The 17,057-nt window shown below is 42.4% G+C and overlaps 1 protein-coding gene across 6 annotated transcripts in view; it reads right to left on the bottom strand.

Moving 5' to 3' along the window:
- LOC140467199 (F-actin-monooxygenase mical1-like) overlaps positions 1 to 17,057 on the bottom strand; it is a 95,879-nt gene that overhangs the window by 25,833 nt on the left and 52,989 nt on the right. For 2 of the 6 annotated variants that reach the window (XM_072563393.1, XM_072563392.1), the window contains exons 19-23: positions 15,344 to 15,395; positions 12,423 to 12,536; positions 10,568 to 10,675; positions 7,719 to 7,789; positions 4,419 to 5,646 (exon numbers count right to left, since the gene is read on the bottom strand). In XM_072563393.1, coding sequence (XP_072419494.1) covers positions 4,419 to 5,646; positions 7,719 to 7,789; positions 10,568 to 10,675; positions 12,423 to 12,536; positions 15,344 to 15,395 — 1,573 coding nt within the window. Of the gene's footprint in view, positions 1 to 2,377; positions 3,415 to 4,418; positions 5,647 to 7,718; positions 7,790 to 10,567; positions 10,676 to 12,422; positions 12,537 to 15,343; positions 15,396 to 17,057 lie in introns of those variants that run through there. The other 4 variants (XM_072563395.1, XM_072563394.1, XM_072563396.1 and 1 more) reach the window with 4 other exon arrangements.

The raw sequence follows: 17,057 nt of genomic DNA, 5'->3' as shown, positions 1-17,057 counted from the left end.
AGCAATGATTGGCTGAACCTCTGAGCTTCAGCCAGGAAGAAGTCAGTAAAAGTCGACAGCCCCAGCCACTTTCCGAGACACTTGGTGATGTGGTCATTCTGCTCTGTGTTTACAGTAACAGCAGCAGACACAAGGTGTCTTTATTCAAGTCTCACACTCAAACTTTGTCAAGGCTCCAGTCTTGAATTTTCTCCCAGTAACCCCTGGACAGATATGGCCTAAGTGCCCTTTCCCCTCTTCTAACAGCTCTGTGTGACCTCTGTTTATTCACCATATCATGCTGTAGTGTATCAACTAACACTCCCATCTCTGGGAGCAACTATATGCAGATACTGTGACATCAGCAAACACTCCTTCAGCACTTGCCACACCCACCTCCTGCTGAATATTGCAACTTTAACTAGCTGCAGAGAGCACCAAAACACTTATAGGTTTGGAGCTACAACCAGAAGTAATTTGTCAGCCGTTATGAATAGTTGAAAGCCTCTTTAAATAGCCCTGTTTGCAGAACTGCTGAACACAATCTCGTGTGGCTTTAAGAAAGGGTATTAGCTGGAGCATTTAACTCCAAAACTCCACATTGACTGGTGCGAAACTCCAGCTCACTGTTTACTTCTAGCAACCATTCACTGCACGTGCTCCTGATACAGTGTTCAGAGCAATTCAGGTCAGACTCGACTCAAACTTTAACTCTGTTTCTCTCACCACAGATGCTGCTAGACCTGATGAGTTTCTCCAACCACCGCTTTTATTCCTCCAATTCAGACACTTGAGTACTGTCAATTTTAATCACCCTGACATTGGTGGCTGTGCTATCTGTTGTCCATACACTGGAATTCCCTCCCTATATCACTCCACCACACTGGCCTCCTTTAGGACAAACCCATCTTTTTATCAGATTTCTGGTCATCTGACCTAATATCATCTATCAGTGTCAGGTTTCACAATTCTGTGAAAAACCTTGAGCCATTTCTTTATGTTCAAGGCCTTATATAGAAATCATTGTTCCTTTCTATTCATTCCATGAGACATGGGCGGCACGGTGGCACAGTGGTTAGCACTGCTGCCTCACAGCGCCAGAGACCTGGGTTCAATTCCTGCCTCAGGCGACTGACTGTGTGGAGTTTGCACATTCTCCCCGTGTCTGCGTGGGTTTCCTCCCACAGTCCGAAGATGTGCAGGGCAGGTGAAGTGGCCATGCTAAATTGCCCGTAGTGTTTGGTAAGGGGTAGATGTAGGGGTATGGGTGGGTTGCGCTTCGGCAGGGCGGTGTGGACTTGTTGGGCCGAAGGGCCTGTTTCCACACTGTAAGTAATCTAATCTAATGACCATGGCCAATGTTTATTGCCCCAGAGGGCTGTAAAGGGTTAACCATATTGCTAAGGGTCTGGAGTGACATTCATCAGACTAGCTAAAGATGGAAGATTTCCTTCCCTTTCGGGGATTAATGAGCCAGATGGGTTTTTACAGTCATTGACAGTGGTTACACAATTGTCATTTAATTCAGATTTTATTGAATTCAAATTCCGCAATTGACAATGGTGGGATTTGAAACAACATCCTCAGAACATTAGCCTGGGTAACTAGCCGAGTGACATTACCACTACACCACTGCCTTCCTAACGTTGCTGGAGTATCTCTGATTTAGGCTGGGAATAAATACGCTCCTGTTCCTGCTTTGGATCAATGTGCAATCACCTTTCAGGGGGAGCATTGTGTGTTTGGATCTAAGATTAGCTCAAGACCAAGATCCATTGTGATATCTATGGGATCAATGAGCCAGTAGGTAAGAACTCAAGGTGTGCACATGAACATAAGCAGAAAATCCTCCGTACCTCTGCAGTTTGCTCTCTTTCAGCAGAACATCAGAGAAAATGGGTAAAGAAAATCAAGAAGATTACTCCGATAATCACAGTCTGGCAAATAGGACTGGACCTTGCGAAAAAGAATCATCACTGCAAAGAAATCACAGGCTCCACTTTGTGAGAAGCTCTTTGGTTTCAGTTCTATAATCCGTGCTATCTCTCTCTGTGTGGCAACTCTCTGGTACGCCCTAGTTGCACAATGCTGAGTGTTAAGCTGTATAATGTATGGACTGAAGACATTTGGGAAAAGGGGAGAGAGTGCACGAGTGACACATATCATCTGCACGTTTCACCAAACGATATCAATCTGATATCAATGAACCAATCTACCAAGAGGAGGAGGTGAGGACTGCTGATGCTGGAGATCAGAATTGAAGAGTGTGGTGCTGGAAAAGGACAGCAGGGCAGGCAGCATCCCAGAAGCAGGAGAATCGACCTTTTTTGGCATACGCCCTTTATGCCTGAAACGTCAACTCTCCTGCTCCTTGGATGCTGCCTGACCTGCTGTGCTTTTCCAGCACCACACAATCGACCAAAAGATAATGAAGTGAAGAATATCTCATGGATAGCTTTCTGATGGAGATGTCTATGTCCTTGTCTTAACTGAGCAATAAAATGTTGAGCTTGATTACTTGGCCACCACCCTCAATATCAGAATGAAGCTGAGGGAAATCAGCTCCAGATGCCATTCACCACACACCCCATCCTCTCAAATCTCCCTCAAAGACAGCCTTAAATGTGTAAGTATGGCATGAGCTTGACATCTTCTGTGACATTGTCTTGGTACATCAATCTGTGTGAGGGATGCATGATGAAGTGACAAAGATGCAACACACAACTGGTGTCGGAAACACTTAGTCACATGACAGACGACATAGTTAACATGCAAACATATACTGTTTCTCTGCCATTTAAACTATCTGGATTGTACTCAGATAATTCAAGCAGAGACATAAAATTGAATATTCTAAATGCAGGGTATTCATGCAACCTTTAAATTTGTTAAAATTACATGCTATTGAATTGTTTTTATTGTGTGGAGATAGTAATTTGTAGTTTTATATCAGTCAGGGAGTCACTTTAGGTGCAGGAACCACCTAACTGCTGGATTCAGACTGGCCTTAAAGTGGGCAGTTTAAACCATCCAGCCAACCCCACGAAAGAATATCCCTGTGCATGTTTTACAGAAGGCTTTAATTCGTTCAGAAAATGCTCTGCAGAAGAGAATGTTATCCCTTTCAGAGGAGAAAGTGAGGACTGCAGATGCTGGAGTATCAGAGCTGAAAATGTGTTGCTGGAAAAGCGCAGCAGGTCAGGCAGCGTCCAAGGAGCAGGAGAATCGACGTTTCTTGGGGAATGAAAAACAGGCTGATGCCCGAAACGTCGATTCTCCTCTCCCTTTCAGAAGCAGGAAATTGATATGGAACAGCACAGATTAATAATTTGAAATTTCACTCGATTCAAAGAAAAAAACTACAGAACAAGAGTTAGAAAAGCTCCTTTAATTCCATCATCAATGGGGGGTCCTCAAAGGCTGACTTGCTCCTGTCTGAGAAAGAGGACACATTTGTGAATTTACCACATTAAAAATGATTGAGGGTGAAACAATTAAACCTGTGTTGGTCGATAACTGTTTAATGTAACTGTTTTCTTTAATTGACTGCGTGTTTCACAGTGGAATTTGGAGCAGATACTTTGGAACTTGATTGATGAGGAACACCTAGTTTGGGATGGTTATGTCTTGGGTCCACTGGCTACAACTTTGTGTTCTAAGTGTTTTTGTTAAATGTACCTTTAATTATTGTATATTTAATAAATATAACATTCAGAGTATTATTCTGGAGGATATGTTATAAATAAGGACATTGCTCAACACCAGGCACATCTTTTTGAGGAGGGCAGCTCTGTGAAGGGCACTTTTGGAGGATGCAGGGTTCTGGGATCAGCCCTGGGGGATGCGGGTTTCTTGGGGGGGGAAGCTCTGGGATGTACCATCGACAGTGTGCTCTGTGGGGTGCATTCTCTGAGTGCCAGTTTTCTGCACAACATCGAGCTGAGAGACTGAAGATTGGCAATAGAGACACATTGCAGCAACACACAGCTCTCACTTGATCAAAGTTGCATAACCAGGTACCTGAATGATGAGTCTGATTACACAATATGGTTGCTTCCTGATCGCCATCTTGTACGAATAGCCTGCATTTTAAGAAGTGGTCTGTGAATTTATTCTTATTTACAGGCACAGGAAATTTTATTTAAGCAGGACAGCATTACCTTTGAATGCTTAATAAACAGACATTCAATCCTACTGTTACTCATGCTGATTGGTGCTGGGAAAAACTGCTCCGTTTGCTGTGTGGAGCAGTGTAATAAATGTAGCTTCAAGATATCCTCTGGTAAGGAATTCATATGAAGTCACAAACCAGTTCAACAAGAACTTGTTCTTCATCAAATCACTTAACGTATCACTGCACAGATTCTCAGAGCAGTCTTTCCCTGTGTTGTCCCTTATCCCCAGGAAATGGAACACAAACAGGCCATAACAATCCTTACCTCCCTTCTGAGCAGATGACACCTGGATCGTTGGTATCTCTGCCTTTGCCACAGGCAGAGTTGAATTTGCATGTTTTTCTTCATTTTTCTTCTCTCTTCTCGATAAACGAGAAAATGGTTTGGGTAAAGAGAAAAATTTCAATTTTGATTTATTTGGTGTTTCAGAAGCTGAGTCTTTCCCAGTTCGTTTTCCATTGGGTTCTAACTCCCCTCTGCGTTTAGTCTTTGAGTTTTCAAGATTGGTCTTGCTGTGTGTGAGTTGAGCTGAGTTCGGACCGGGTATCTCCTTCAGGGCAGGCTGGGATGTGTCCCAGCACACCTGACTTTTTATCTCCTGCTCTTTGAGACTCCTGCTTTGTTCTTTGCTCAACGCTAATGCGGGATGATCCAGTATTTCCCATTCCTTGTCGGAGTCCTCAGGCTCAAAGTCAGCGTAAGCTTCTCCTTTTCCCGGATAAAGCCTTGTACCCTCGGAATGCATGGTGTCATCAATATGAGTTCTGGACTGTGTCCTCTCCTCCTGGCTTTCTGAGTCAGTGTCTGAGCTTACACTCAGTCTGGCTAGCTTACGTCTGAGGGATGCTGAAAGGCCCAGTTTCTTCATTGGACTGTAGCAAATGCTTTCCTCCTCAACCGTAGATGATTTATTCATATCAAAATGCATTGAAGCAAGTTCCTTGGAAAGATAGCTCAATTTTAACTTCCCCTCAACATCCTCTAGCTTCTTGCTCTTATTCTGATCCTCTGGCATGTCACCTATCCTTCCATTTGGGAAGGCTCCTTTACTCTCAGCAGCATCCCTTGTCCTGTTGACATCTCCCAGATCCAAGGTTTTGGCAGGATCCAAAGGCAGACTCTCAGTGGCATTTGACTCAGAGACCTCTAGACGTGGCATGGATGTTTTATCAGGAGTTGAACCCCTTTGAGAGACACCAAGTTTCTCAGTGTTGCGATCAGATGGAATGCCTTTACTATTAAGTACTGCCAGGCATTTAAGTGAGAAAGGTGTGTTTTTTATACCACTGAGATAAGATGCAAATTGGTTAGTTGTTGAGAATGGTGATTCGTCATTATAGCCTGCCTTGTCTGCTTCACTGGTGGCTTTTTTGTAATCCATTGAGTTCCCTTCAGATCCTGCAGTAAAGTTGGAGTCAGTGTTAGATTCACCTCTCATGGGCTTCCCACTGCTGGGCCACAGCTGCTTTACCACAGGATGAGATACAATAGCCTGTGGATTTTCACAAGAATGGAAAGATGACAAAAAAAAATGCTTCATTAGAAATGGGACTTTTCCAGAGTGAGTGAAATTGCTTTCATTCAGGACAGCTTGTGGCTTATCAGAGAGTTAGACTGACAATGCGGAGGTTATCTGAGCAATGGGTTAAAACAGTGCTTAAGGGCAGTTTGATAGAAAAACCTATTGCAATACCATTGACAGCATTGCTAAGCAATAAAATGGTAAATATGTTCTAGGCTAGTGATTAATTCTAATATAGCTAAATATGAAAAATGTGGAAGATAAATAGGAGGTTGATTCATAATCAGATGTACTCCGCCAGTAAAGTTCTTCAAATGCCTTCCATCCAATTTTCCAAACAGACTTAGAAAACCTCACTATAAACAGTGACTCGCCTTTACTGAGATGGGATTCACATGTATTCCTGACATTAGGAACATTGAGCTGTTTGAGTTAGCAGGTCGAGATGAGGAGCCAAGTCCATTGTGCAGGATTCCACTACAGAATGTAAAAAGTTGAAAAGAGGACAAAATAAAAAGGGAATGACAAAGCATTGCCACATTTGAGTGTTAAAGTCTGACAGTGCAATAGAGAGCAAGGATTGAGGGAAGGAATGAGTTTTGTAGTTTGGATCCCGAAATGACTGAAGAAAAAGGTCAAGGTGGAAACGAGAAGGAGCAATTCCGGAATGAAACTTTCCACTTGGAAGAGCAAGAGAAGTAAAACAAAGTGAGGCACAAAAGGTTTGCAACAGACAGAGGACTGAGAAGCTGGAGTGGGAGCAGAGTGGATTATCAATGAACAAGCAGGATCTTGCATTTTCTTCAGGAGTGCAACAGGCTTGATACTGCACGATAAAACAATCAGCAGACATCATCAGAATGAGGATATGACAACGGTTGGGATACGCTGAAAAAGGTGCAGTAGTCTTCTTGCAATGAGAATATGTAGTATTTCAGATGCGTGAACTTCCTCTCAAACACACAAATTTCTTTAATTTACTATACATTTCAGATATTGTAATAGATGCAGCAATGTAACCTAGTAAGTGTCACTTAATGGTTGTGGTCTCTTTAAAAACATTCACAATTTCGCTGTTTTGGTACTCGGACAACATTCTCAGAAAGCGGTACTAACTAATTGGGAAATGGCTCAAAGTTATCTTTGACACAGAAGGAAGTGGCTAAGTTCAGTTCCTAGAACGACTTTCTCCAAAACGTTCTGTTCCAAGATGATCACGCGAGCAACCTCAGAAAGACATTCAAACTCCACAACGTGATAGAGTATCTTTCTTTGTTTCAATCTGGAGTGAGAAAGTGCAGTTCCCCACTACTTGTTGCATTGAGGTATAATCACAATTTGTGCATAGAATTCAATTATAGGACTAACAATTTAACACAATTATAATACTGTTCAATTGCATCCAAAAATCATGAACCACCTATAAGTTATAGGGGTGGGCTCTTGTGCAGTAATGTTCCTACTTCCGAACTGGGAAGCCCAGTTTCAAGTCCCACCTATCATAACATTTCTGAGCAGGTTGATTAAAAATACCTACATGTCATAGGAGATTCATAAGTCTGTCTACAACAGGAGAAAAACAATGCAGGCTAACTTAAGCAAATTAGAAAGGTTTAAATACACAAAAAGGTAATCTTATTTAACTGAGATGTTAATTACATTGTGTTTGTAATTATATGACTTATGCACTCAGAGCATTTTAACAAGAAGCGAAATAGAAAGTAAACACAGCTCCTTTTGCCTAATGTTAGTGGGACACAAGACACACTTTGATTAGAAGCTTGATGCAAGTAACTGATGGCTAATATAAGCAGCTGCTATTTTTTAAGTGGCGGGCATTAAAATGCCTTTTCAATTGTTAGTATTCTGTAAAACACAGTTAGCATCAATTCAATCATATCACAGCACACGCTTCATTCACAAGGATCATACTTTGCTGTCGAAAGTACTTTACTGGACCCAGTTTAATACTCTTAGCAACACACTGAATTGCAAAGCATCCTTGACACAAGAATAGCAAGAGCTGAATGATAAGATGGTACCTGATCCGTATCCCATGCAGGGCTCTTGCCAGGTGATGTAAGATGCCTCATGATAGGCACTCTGCTATGTTCTGCACATTATCACAAAGGTAGATGAATACGTTAGGGGGAAACTTAGTTGATACCTTCATATTCATTTGAAACTGTAATGTCACAGAATAATAGCCAGTGCAGCAGTTGGAGCTCTGGTGTGCCGTTGCTATAGAGAGGTAGGTGTGATTTTGCAATATTCAATTCTCTGTGTTACTGATCTCAGCTGTACTGATGTGCAGATGCCCATTGACTGTGTGAATGTGACACTAGACTGCTCCTAGACAACTACCTTCCGAGCAGCTGCCTTCCGATGGCAAGGAACGAATTAACTACCCACTCCTTGGTTGAGGGTGGTTCGGTCATTGGGTTGTCCAAGAAAAGGGAAAGGAAGATAAAGTATCTCATTAAAACAAAAGAGGAATTCTGTTCTCAGCTAAGACCAAAGTTATAGCTGCACTTGGATTCAATAAACAGATCAGTACTTAAAGTAAAGGTTTCAGAACAAACCTTGCGTTCTTTAACTGAAACTCAGAATTAGATATTGCCATGAACTGACATCAGTCTGCAAGGTCACTAGAACATGAGAAAACTAGTCAGTCCCTTTCAGCATTGAATGAAACTGTGGTTGTTCTGCATCCAACAACTGCCTTCTGTAACACTTTGCTGAATAAAAATACAGCAGTCCCAGTTCTGATTTTTTTAACGGATTCTCCAGGATAAGTAGTTGGGATTTCCAGTGCCCTCTGGAAACCATAGAAACCAGAAATTCCGTTCCACAAACAGGAAATTTGCTTTATCCCATTTCAAACTGTTTTTCAAAATGGCCACATTTTCTATTGTGTCATTAATTCACACTCACCACTAATGATCTCAATACTTTCATTTCGGCAATATTCAAGTTATGTACGAAAGAACGATGGAGTGACACAATGTTATTCATGATGTGCAAGAGCTGGTGTTGGACTTGGGTGGACAAAGTCAGAAATCCCATGACACCGGGTTTATTTGAAATCACAAGCTTTCAGAATGCTGCTCCTTCAATTGTTTACTTTGGATATACCTCAACCCCCACCGATTGAGGTATACAGAATTATGTGGTACGTGGATAGAAATAGGCTTTTCCTCTTAGTTCTGTTGAGGGGTTAATAACTAGGGACAGGAGGTTTACAGGGGATTTAATGAAGGTTTATTTCATGGTGGTAGGTTTCTGAAACGTTAACCAGCAATATGAGTACATATGAGCAAGAAAGAAGCAATGTAAATCTATAGAAGAGCCAACTACATAAGCTGAGTACAGAAGATTTATATTAATCTAGGACTATAAGTGACATCCTTATGCTTATTAATATCAAATGAAAGAAGCTATACAGCTCAGGCAAAATGGCAATTTCCCTTGTTCTCAGCCTTGCTGTATTCCCTGATGATTCCAATTTTCTTCACTATACAGTGACAAATAAACAGAGTGCCCAAATCACAAGTCACATTGCAGGCGACCATTGTGGGTGAAATTATTGCCATTTTTGAGGCGAGCACAGAGTTCAAATCCCAGCAGAAATCTAACAAGAACTACTTAAGAAATAATACTGCAATTCTTTGTAGATTTGATACCACCTTTGTTTTTAATTATAATGTCAGCATTGTGATAGTTAATTATTTTTGTTTAATGATATTACTTGCAAATAAATTCCATGATTAGTTTTAGCCTGCAATATGTTCTTCTAGTGGCAAAATATTCATGGTCTCTGGAATAAATAGACAGGAAAATGCAGTAGTCATTTTATGTGAGTTTTAGTGTGATTTACCAGAGTTATAAGGTGATTGTGTGACTATAGTATTAAGGCATATATTGCAGTGCAGCTCTATGTTCAGGGGAGTAAACTGCTATTTTTAATGTAAACATAAAATCAATAAATTTGGGTGAAAGTCTGAACTGTGACAAGAGGCAGATGACAAATGAGTGATGGAAAACTGGTGATGGCAAATGACTGAATATCCCATCTCATTTTCTTTTCTCAGCCAAACGTTGCCAATTTTACTTCCGAAACTGATATATGGCAGTTTTGAAAGCAAAACAAAAGGCTTGGGAATTTGTGCTGTCTCCAATCTTCCAATTGTCCATGCCACACGCGGGATGGTGCTGAGAGAGAGAGAGAGAGGGTTTGATATGAGGGATGAAGCTGAGTTTGGAGCTTAATCATTGGCTTCACACAGTTTGTTCTCATGCAGATTCCTCACGTTTAAAAGCTCTTTATTCGGTGTGTGAGAGTATTCAATAAGGTTTTGACATCAAATTTTCAACTCAGCTTTGATAAACGATTGACCTTATCAATTTGGCTTAGGAACAGTTCATCATTTCCTCCATAATCAGTACCAATAACATGCTGTGTCTTACAAGCGAGAACAAACCTCATTGTGAACTCCCACTGAACTGATTTACTCTGAAAGTGTAGATCTGTTCTGTGCATAAACCCAACTGATACACTAACAAAAGTGATTGACTGAAGTATTAATGTTTTCTTGTCTCAAACAATACATTTGATTGAGCTGCAATCTTCAACAATACCTTGAAGCAGTCAGTCCCTACCTGGCCAAACAATAGGTCATGATGGTTTCCCCAATTACCAGGACAGCTTTATATTGTAGAGTCTACTGAGTATCAATCAGACCCCGAGCTTCTAAAGACTATCACGCCTTGGCCATCAACTCACAAAGCTCACATGCCGCTTCAAGGTCAGTTATCAGACTGGATCATCAGATCCCTCATGCGTTAGTTTGATCTGAATGTGATCCAGTTCTTCTTGTGTTGCAGAACTCACCTTTTTCCATCAATATCGCGTCTTCATTGTCTTGGCTAGAGCTCTCCACTCCTTGCCCTTCGTCTTCCTTCTTGATTTGAAGACCTTCAAGTATATCTTCTTCGTTGTCTATAAAAAATAAGAAAATACACAAAGAATTACTGCTGAAGATGGTACACAGTGCACTGAAACAGACATCTTAAGTGCTGTACGTTCTGGTAGCTTGGGAGAAACTTCACCCAGTCGATCAGGAGAATGGCTTTCTGAAAGATCAGAAGGCTGGCCTAGCGCAATGCATTCTCCTCAGTATCTGAAGGCACCAATTTTAAGTCCTAGCAGATTTCATCATTCTTCTTTTCGTTAATGTTGACAAAGTCTACAAGGATAAAGCAGAGCCATTCAGCCATTTAAATTATCCATCCACAGAAACCTAACATCCATCTTATAATGCATCTAACTGACATTGCAGGGACTCCGTCATTTGGCTTTTTTTAAAAACATTTAAATTTTAAATATATGCTACCAAACAAGCTCAAATCCAAAACTCCAGACTATGATGGATGACACACACAGAACAGGGAGAATCCCCAAACTACTTGATTGCGGTATTGAACATCAGGGAGGACAGGCTCTGATGAGATCCAAACCCTGCCCTAGCTTCCAACCCTCCCTCTTCAAATGACCTGCCCCCATCCCTCAAAAGCCCCACTCTTCCCCCTCCGCCATGTTACTTACCTGGGACTTGGATTCTCTGTGACCCTAGGATTCAAGGTGGAGGTGAGGGGGTTGAGGCAGCATACATGGCATCCTCACTAAGTTTCCAGCCTCTGATTAGCCAGCTGCTCTCGTTAAGTGAGTCCTCCAGCCCCTGGGGGTCTTGATTCCAAGGGAAGACCCATGGGTGGCCCCGCTGCTGCCTGATCAGGGCGTCATTCAGTGGGCTTTCCCATAAAGTAACAGCTAAGATTTATCTTGAAGGATAATCAGCCAGCAGGCGAGATTTCCCCTTCCCCCGACTTCCTCTCAAACACCACCACACGATAGCCCCATTAATTCTGCTTCACACTGCCTGACCTGGTGAGATTCTCAGCATTTCTCATTCTGATTTTTAAGTTCCCAGCATCTGCAGCATTTTGTTTATGCTTCCGAGTTTGGTTTGTCCCAGTGAAATACCTGGTCACCATAACAGATGAATTACAGACTTCTTTGGATGATTGAGCTCCATGGGTATCACTGTCACAAAGCGATTCTCAGGATATAAGGATTGCTGGTAAGATTGGCAGTCTATACCCATCCTTTTACCCTTAAAGAAGGCAGCTCCCTGCACTGTAGAAACAAGTTGAGCTGGTGGGGGGTAGAAAATATCAGGATCCTGATTTCGTGACAAGCGAGGGGGTGATGCATTTCTGAGTGGTGACACAGAAGGGGTGCGGGTCTGGTGGGGTTCCCATGCATCTGCTGCCCTTTGAGATGATCGAGGTACTGGGTTCTGAAGGTACTGCAGAATAATCTCTGCATTTATTGCTGGTGACCTTTCTGAATATATCCTGCCCCTGGCTTGTCACGCATCCTGTAATATTCTAAGTCTGTCAGTGGGATATGGGTTGACATGAAGATATTTGCCAACTCCTCACAATTCTTTGTGGAATAACTGCCCGGTGGTGCTTTCCCAATTGGATCCATAAGCACATTGCTTCTGGAAAATAAATTGTGGAAATGCCAATTGAAATCAGGTCACTGGTGATGGGATCAGCAGGTGGGTCACTGAGGCAGGAATTCAACTGGCCTTGGCTGATTGACTATCATTATGGTCTCCCCTCCCCCACCCACTCAATCCTTCAGGGTATTTGTTTCCTTGTGATCTTGTTGGACTAACATTTTCTCATCAGTGCTGTCTCTTCATCATCAATGCCATTTTCATTGTCCATCTGATCTTCTGGAACAACCCTGGAATTGATATCTCCATGTTTGCCCATTGCTGGGTTGGGATCTGTGAACACGAGCAGCCCATGCAGTGTGTTAGCTTTCAGTGCATTCATGGCCTTATACATTGAGCACAGTCGATTTCTGTCAACAACAAAAATTCACATTCATATAGCATCTTTTCAACTAAATGTACTAAGATGGTGGAAGGGGAGGAGATGAAGAAGCAAAATCAAGTCAAGAGCCTGGAGCCGAGGTTACTGAGCCGACAGTAGCAGCAGGGGAGTGGCAGAATCAAGGTTGCACAAACAGGTCAAAATTGGAGAAGCACAAAGATTGGGAAGGACTTGAAGAGGTTAACAGAGCTTGGGAAAGGAGTAGCAGCCAGAAGAGGTCACAGAAATGTGCTGGAGCAAGTTATGGAAATACAAATGAGTGTAGGATCTAGAGGTTGGTTACAGGCGATAGTGGGAAATGCAGAGGCTGGAGGAGGTCACAGAGATAGGGAGATTTGTAGAGGCTAGAAGATTTTTCAAATATGGGGAGAGTTGCAGAGGCTGGAGGAGGTTACAGAGATAGCGAGATTTGTAGAGGCTAGAAGATTTTTCAAACATGGGGAGAGTTGCAGAGGCTGGAGGGGGTTACAGAGATAGTGAGGGTTGTAGAGATTGGAGGATTTTTCAAACATGGGGAGAGTTGCAGAGACTGGAGGAGGTTACAGAGATAGCGAGAGTTGTAGAGGCTGGAGGAGGTCACAGAGATAGCGAGAGTTGTAGAGGCTGGAGGAGGTTACAGAGATAGCGAGAGTTGTAGAGGCTGGAGGAGGTCACTGAGATAGCGAGAGTTGTAGAGGTTGGAGGAGGTTACAGAGATAGCGAGAGTTGTAGAGGCTGGAGGAGGTCACTGAGATAGCGAGAGTTGTAGAGGTTGGAGGAGGTTACAGAGATAGTGAGAGTTGTAGAGGCTAGAAGATTTTTCAAACATGGGGAGAGTTGCAGAGGCTGGAGGAGGTTACAGAGATAGGGAGAGTTGTAGAGGCTAGAGGAGGTTACAGAGATAGCGAGATTTGTAGAGGCTAGAAGATTTTTCAAACATGGAGAGAGTTGCAGAGGATGGAGGAGGTTACAGAGATAGCGAGACTTGTAGAGGCTGGAGGAGGTCACAGAGTTAGTGAGAGTTGTAGAGGCTGGAGGAGGTTACAGAGATAGCGAGAGTTGTAGAGGTTGGAGAAGGTTACAGAAATAGGAAGAGTTGTATAGACCTGAGGAGGTAACAGAGATTTGTAGAGGCTAGAAGATTTTTCAAACATGGGGAGGGTTGCAGAGGCTGCAGGAGGTTGCAGGAATAGCGAGAGTTGTAAAGGCTGGAAGAAGTTCCAGTGATAGCGAGAGTTATAGAGGTTGGAGGAGATTACAGAGATAGCGAGATTTGTAGAGGCTAGAAGATTTTTCAAACATGGGGAGAGTTGCAGAGGCTGGAGGGGGTTACAGAGATAGCGAGGGTTGTAGAGGCTGAAGGATTTTTCAAACATGGGGAGAGTTGCAGATGCTGGATGAGGTTACAGGAATAGTCAGAGTTGTATAGACTGGAGGAAGTTCCAGTGATAGCGAGAGTTGTATAGGCTGAAGGAGGTTACAGAAATAGCAAGAATTGTAGAGGCTGGAGGAAGTTACAGCGATAGCGAGAATTGTATAGGCTGGAGGAGGTTACAGAGATAGCAAGGGTTGTATAGGCTGGAGGAGGTTACAGTGAGTGAGGGTTGTATAAACTGGAGGAGGTTACAGAGATAGTGAGGGGTTGTAGAGGCTGAAGGATTTTTCAAACATGGGGAGAGTTGCAGAGGCTGGAGGAGGTTACAAAGATAGGGAAGGGTGTAGGTTAATTGAAGTTAGAGACAGGAACTGTTGTAGAGCTGCAGAAGGCCACAGAGATAGTGGGTTGTGTGGCCATAGGTGATTACAAAGATGATGGAGGTGGGGGTTAGAGAGTTGGTGGAGGTTACGGAGATAGGGAGAGATGTACGTTTGGAGAAGATTAAGAGACAGGGAATGTTGTAGATTTGAAGGAGGTATTACAGAGATAGAGGTGGAGGATTTGAAAGGTACCAGAATAAGGATTAGAATTTTCAACCTGAGGCAGTGCCAGAATTAATGTATGGGTGAAAATTTCAAACTGGAGACGGTGTGAGCTAATATCAGTGAGTAAACAGGGGGTGGGTGATGGTTAAACTGTCATCATTTACAGTGGAAGCTGGTGCTCATAAAGTCAGTTCATTGGTTCAGACATTTAGCACTGAATTTGTTTACTCTGATATGTTACAAATTTAGATTTTACTTCCACTTTTCACCTAAAGTTTCCTTCAAGAGGATATAAGAGGAGTCTGGGAAGCATTTGCTCATTTTTCTTTCCTGAATGTATTTGCATTTTGTTTCCGTCCTTTGGCTAACTCAAGTTGGTCACTCTTCACATGTCATTTCAGAAAGTCAGTAATGTTGGTAAAGGTGAGGCAATGCACACTTCATCCTGACCTCAGCCCCTATTAACTCATGGTCATTTCCCAGAGAGGGGCATTGGGTACTGAGGCAGGCCATGTTGCCCTGATCCTGATTAACTAGCACTAGGGGAGATCAAAGAGGCTGACTCCAAAACCTACTCAGCTGAGGTCAGCCCTCTGTGTAATTCCGATTTGGGAACATCTATTCTCTGTGCCTTTGGATATCATCCATTCAACTAGTCAGCCAATCAGAAGGTGACAGATAATTGCAGTGAGGTCTGAAAAATGGCTAATGGAATGTCTTCAATAGGCTACTGTTCATCAGAATAAATCACATGCTAATACTACCTGGCATTTATTAAGGAGGAACAGTCAATTACCTGCACACATTTTCACAGGACTGTCTTGCATCATTTCTACGTCCAAAACTTCCTGTCAAATAAAAAAAAGATAAGAAAACGTATGGATAAGAAAAATCTGGTTCTCCAGATCCCATGCATCCAGTGCCTTAATTCTCCCATTCAAGTACCGCTGTCCAGTAGCTAATATGCCAATTGAAGTTTGTTCCTTCAAATATTCCCATGTTCCAGTGAAACAGTTTTCTCTGATACGCTGACTCTGTCACTGAATCCATCTTCCCCAGTCCCTGCAAACTCTAAGCCCACTGTTGAGTTCCATTGCTTAGATGCTTTTATTTCCATCTCAAGACCTAGTCGGTCAGTCCAGAGATGAATCAATCCAAAGGAGGAAGTGCTCATTGCAGTACATGAACACACAATGTAAGGCATCACTTAACTCTCAAAGATGTTGCTGCTGCCTGGAGATCTATCATCATGGTATCCCATGCTTTGTCTATCTTGTACCATCCTCACATGCCCATTGTGGCTCAGCTGTGCTCATTGTGACAAGCATCGTCCAATTAAGACCATAAGATGGAGGAGCAGAGCCACGGCCATTCAGCCCATTGAGTCTGCTCCGCCATTCAATGAGATCATATCTGATATGGTAATCCTCAATTTCACCTTCTGCCTTTTCCTCATAACCCATTATTTCCTTCCTGATTAAAAAATTATTGAGCTCAGCCTTGAAAATATTTAATGTCCCAACCTCAACAGGTTTCACAGATTCACTTCTCTCTTGAGAGTCATAGAGTCACACATCATGAAACAGACCCTTCGGTCCAACTCGTCCACACCAACCACATTCCCAAACTAAACTAATCCCACCTGTCGAGACTTGGCCCATATCCATCGAAACCTTTCCTATTCATGTACTTATCCAAATGTCTTAAATGTAGTAATTGTACCTGCATCCATCACCTCTTCTGGACAAATTAACCACTTTCTGTGTAAAAAAGGGTGCCCCTTATGTCCTTCTTAAATCTTTTTCCTCTCACCTTAAAAATATGCCCCCTAATTTTGAGCTCTCCAACTCTACTGAAAAGACCTTTGCTATTCACTTTATCTATGCCCCTCAAGATTTCATAAACCTCAATAAGGTCACCTCTCATCCTCCTATACTCCAGCAAATAAAATCCCAGCCTATCCTGCTTCTACTTATAAGTCAAACCCTCTATTCCCAGCTACATCCTCGCAAATCTTTTCTGAACCCTCTCCAATTTAATATCTTTTCTACAGCAGGGCAACCAGAACTGCATACAGTATTCCAGAAGAGGCCTCACCAATGTCCTGTAAAACCTCAACACAACGTCTCAACTCCTATACGCAAAGGTTTGAGTAATGAAGGCAAGCATTCTAAATGCTTTCTATATGTGATGTCAACTTCAAAGAATTATGTACTTGAACCCCTCGTTCTTTCTAGAACACCACACAGGGTCCTACCATTAATTGTATAAGTCCTGCCTTGTTTGATTTACCAAAATGCAATATCTCACATTTATCCAAATTAAACTCCATCTGTCACTCCTCAGCCCATTGACCCAATTGATCAAGATCTCTGTAAATTTAGATAGCCTTCTTCACTGTCCACTGTAGCATCAATTTTGGTGTCATTTGCAAACATACTAACTGTGCCTCCTATATTCTCATTCACATTGTTTATTTAAATGACAAACAGAAGTGAACCCAGCACTAA

Source organism: Chiloscyllium punctatum, chromosome 45, assembly GCF_047496795.1.
Source record: "Chiloscyllium punctatum isolate Juve2018m chromosome 45, sChiPun1.3, whole genome shotgun sequence".
Lineage (NCBI taxonomy): Eukaryota > Metazoa > Chordata > Chondrichthyes > Orectolobiformes > Hemiscylliidae > Chiloscyllium > Chiloscyllium punctatum.
Note: the sequence above shows the minus strand (reverse complement) of the source record. Positions and strands in the feature narration are given on the sequence as shown.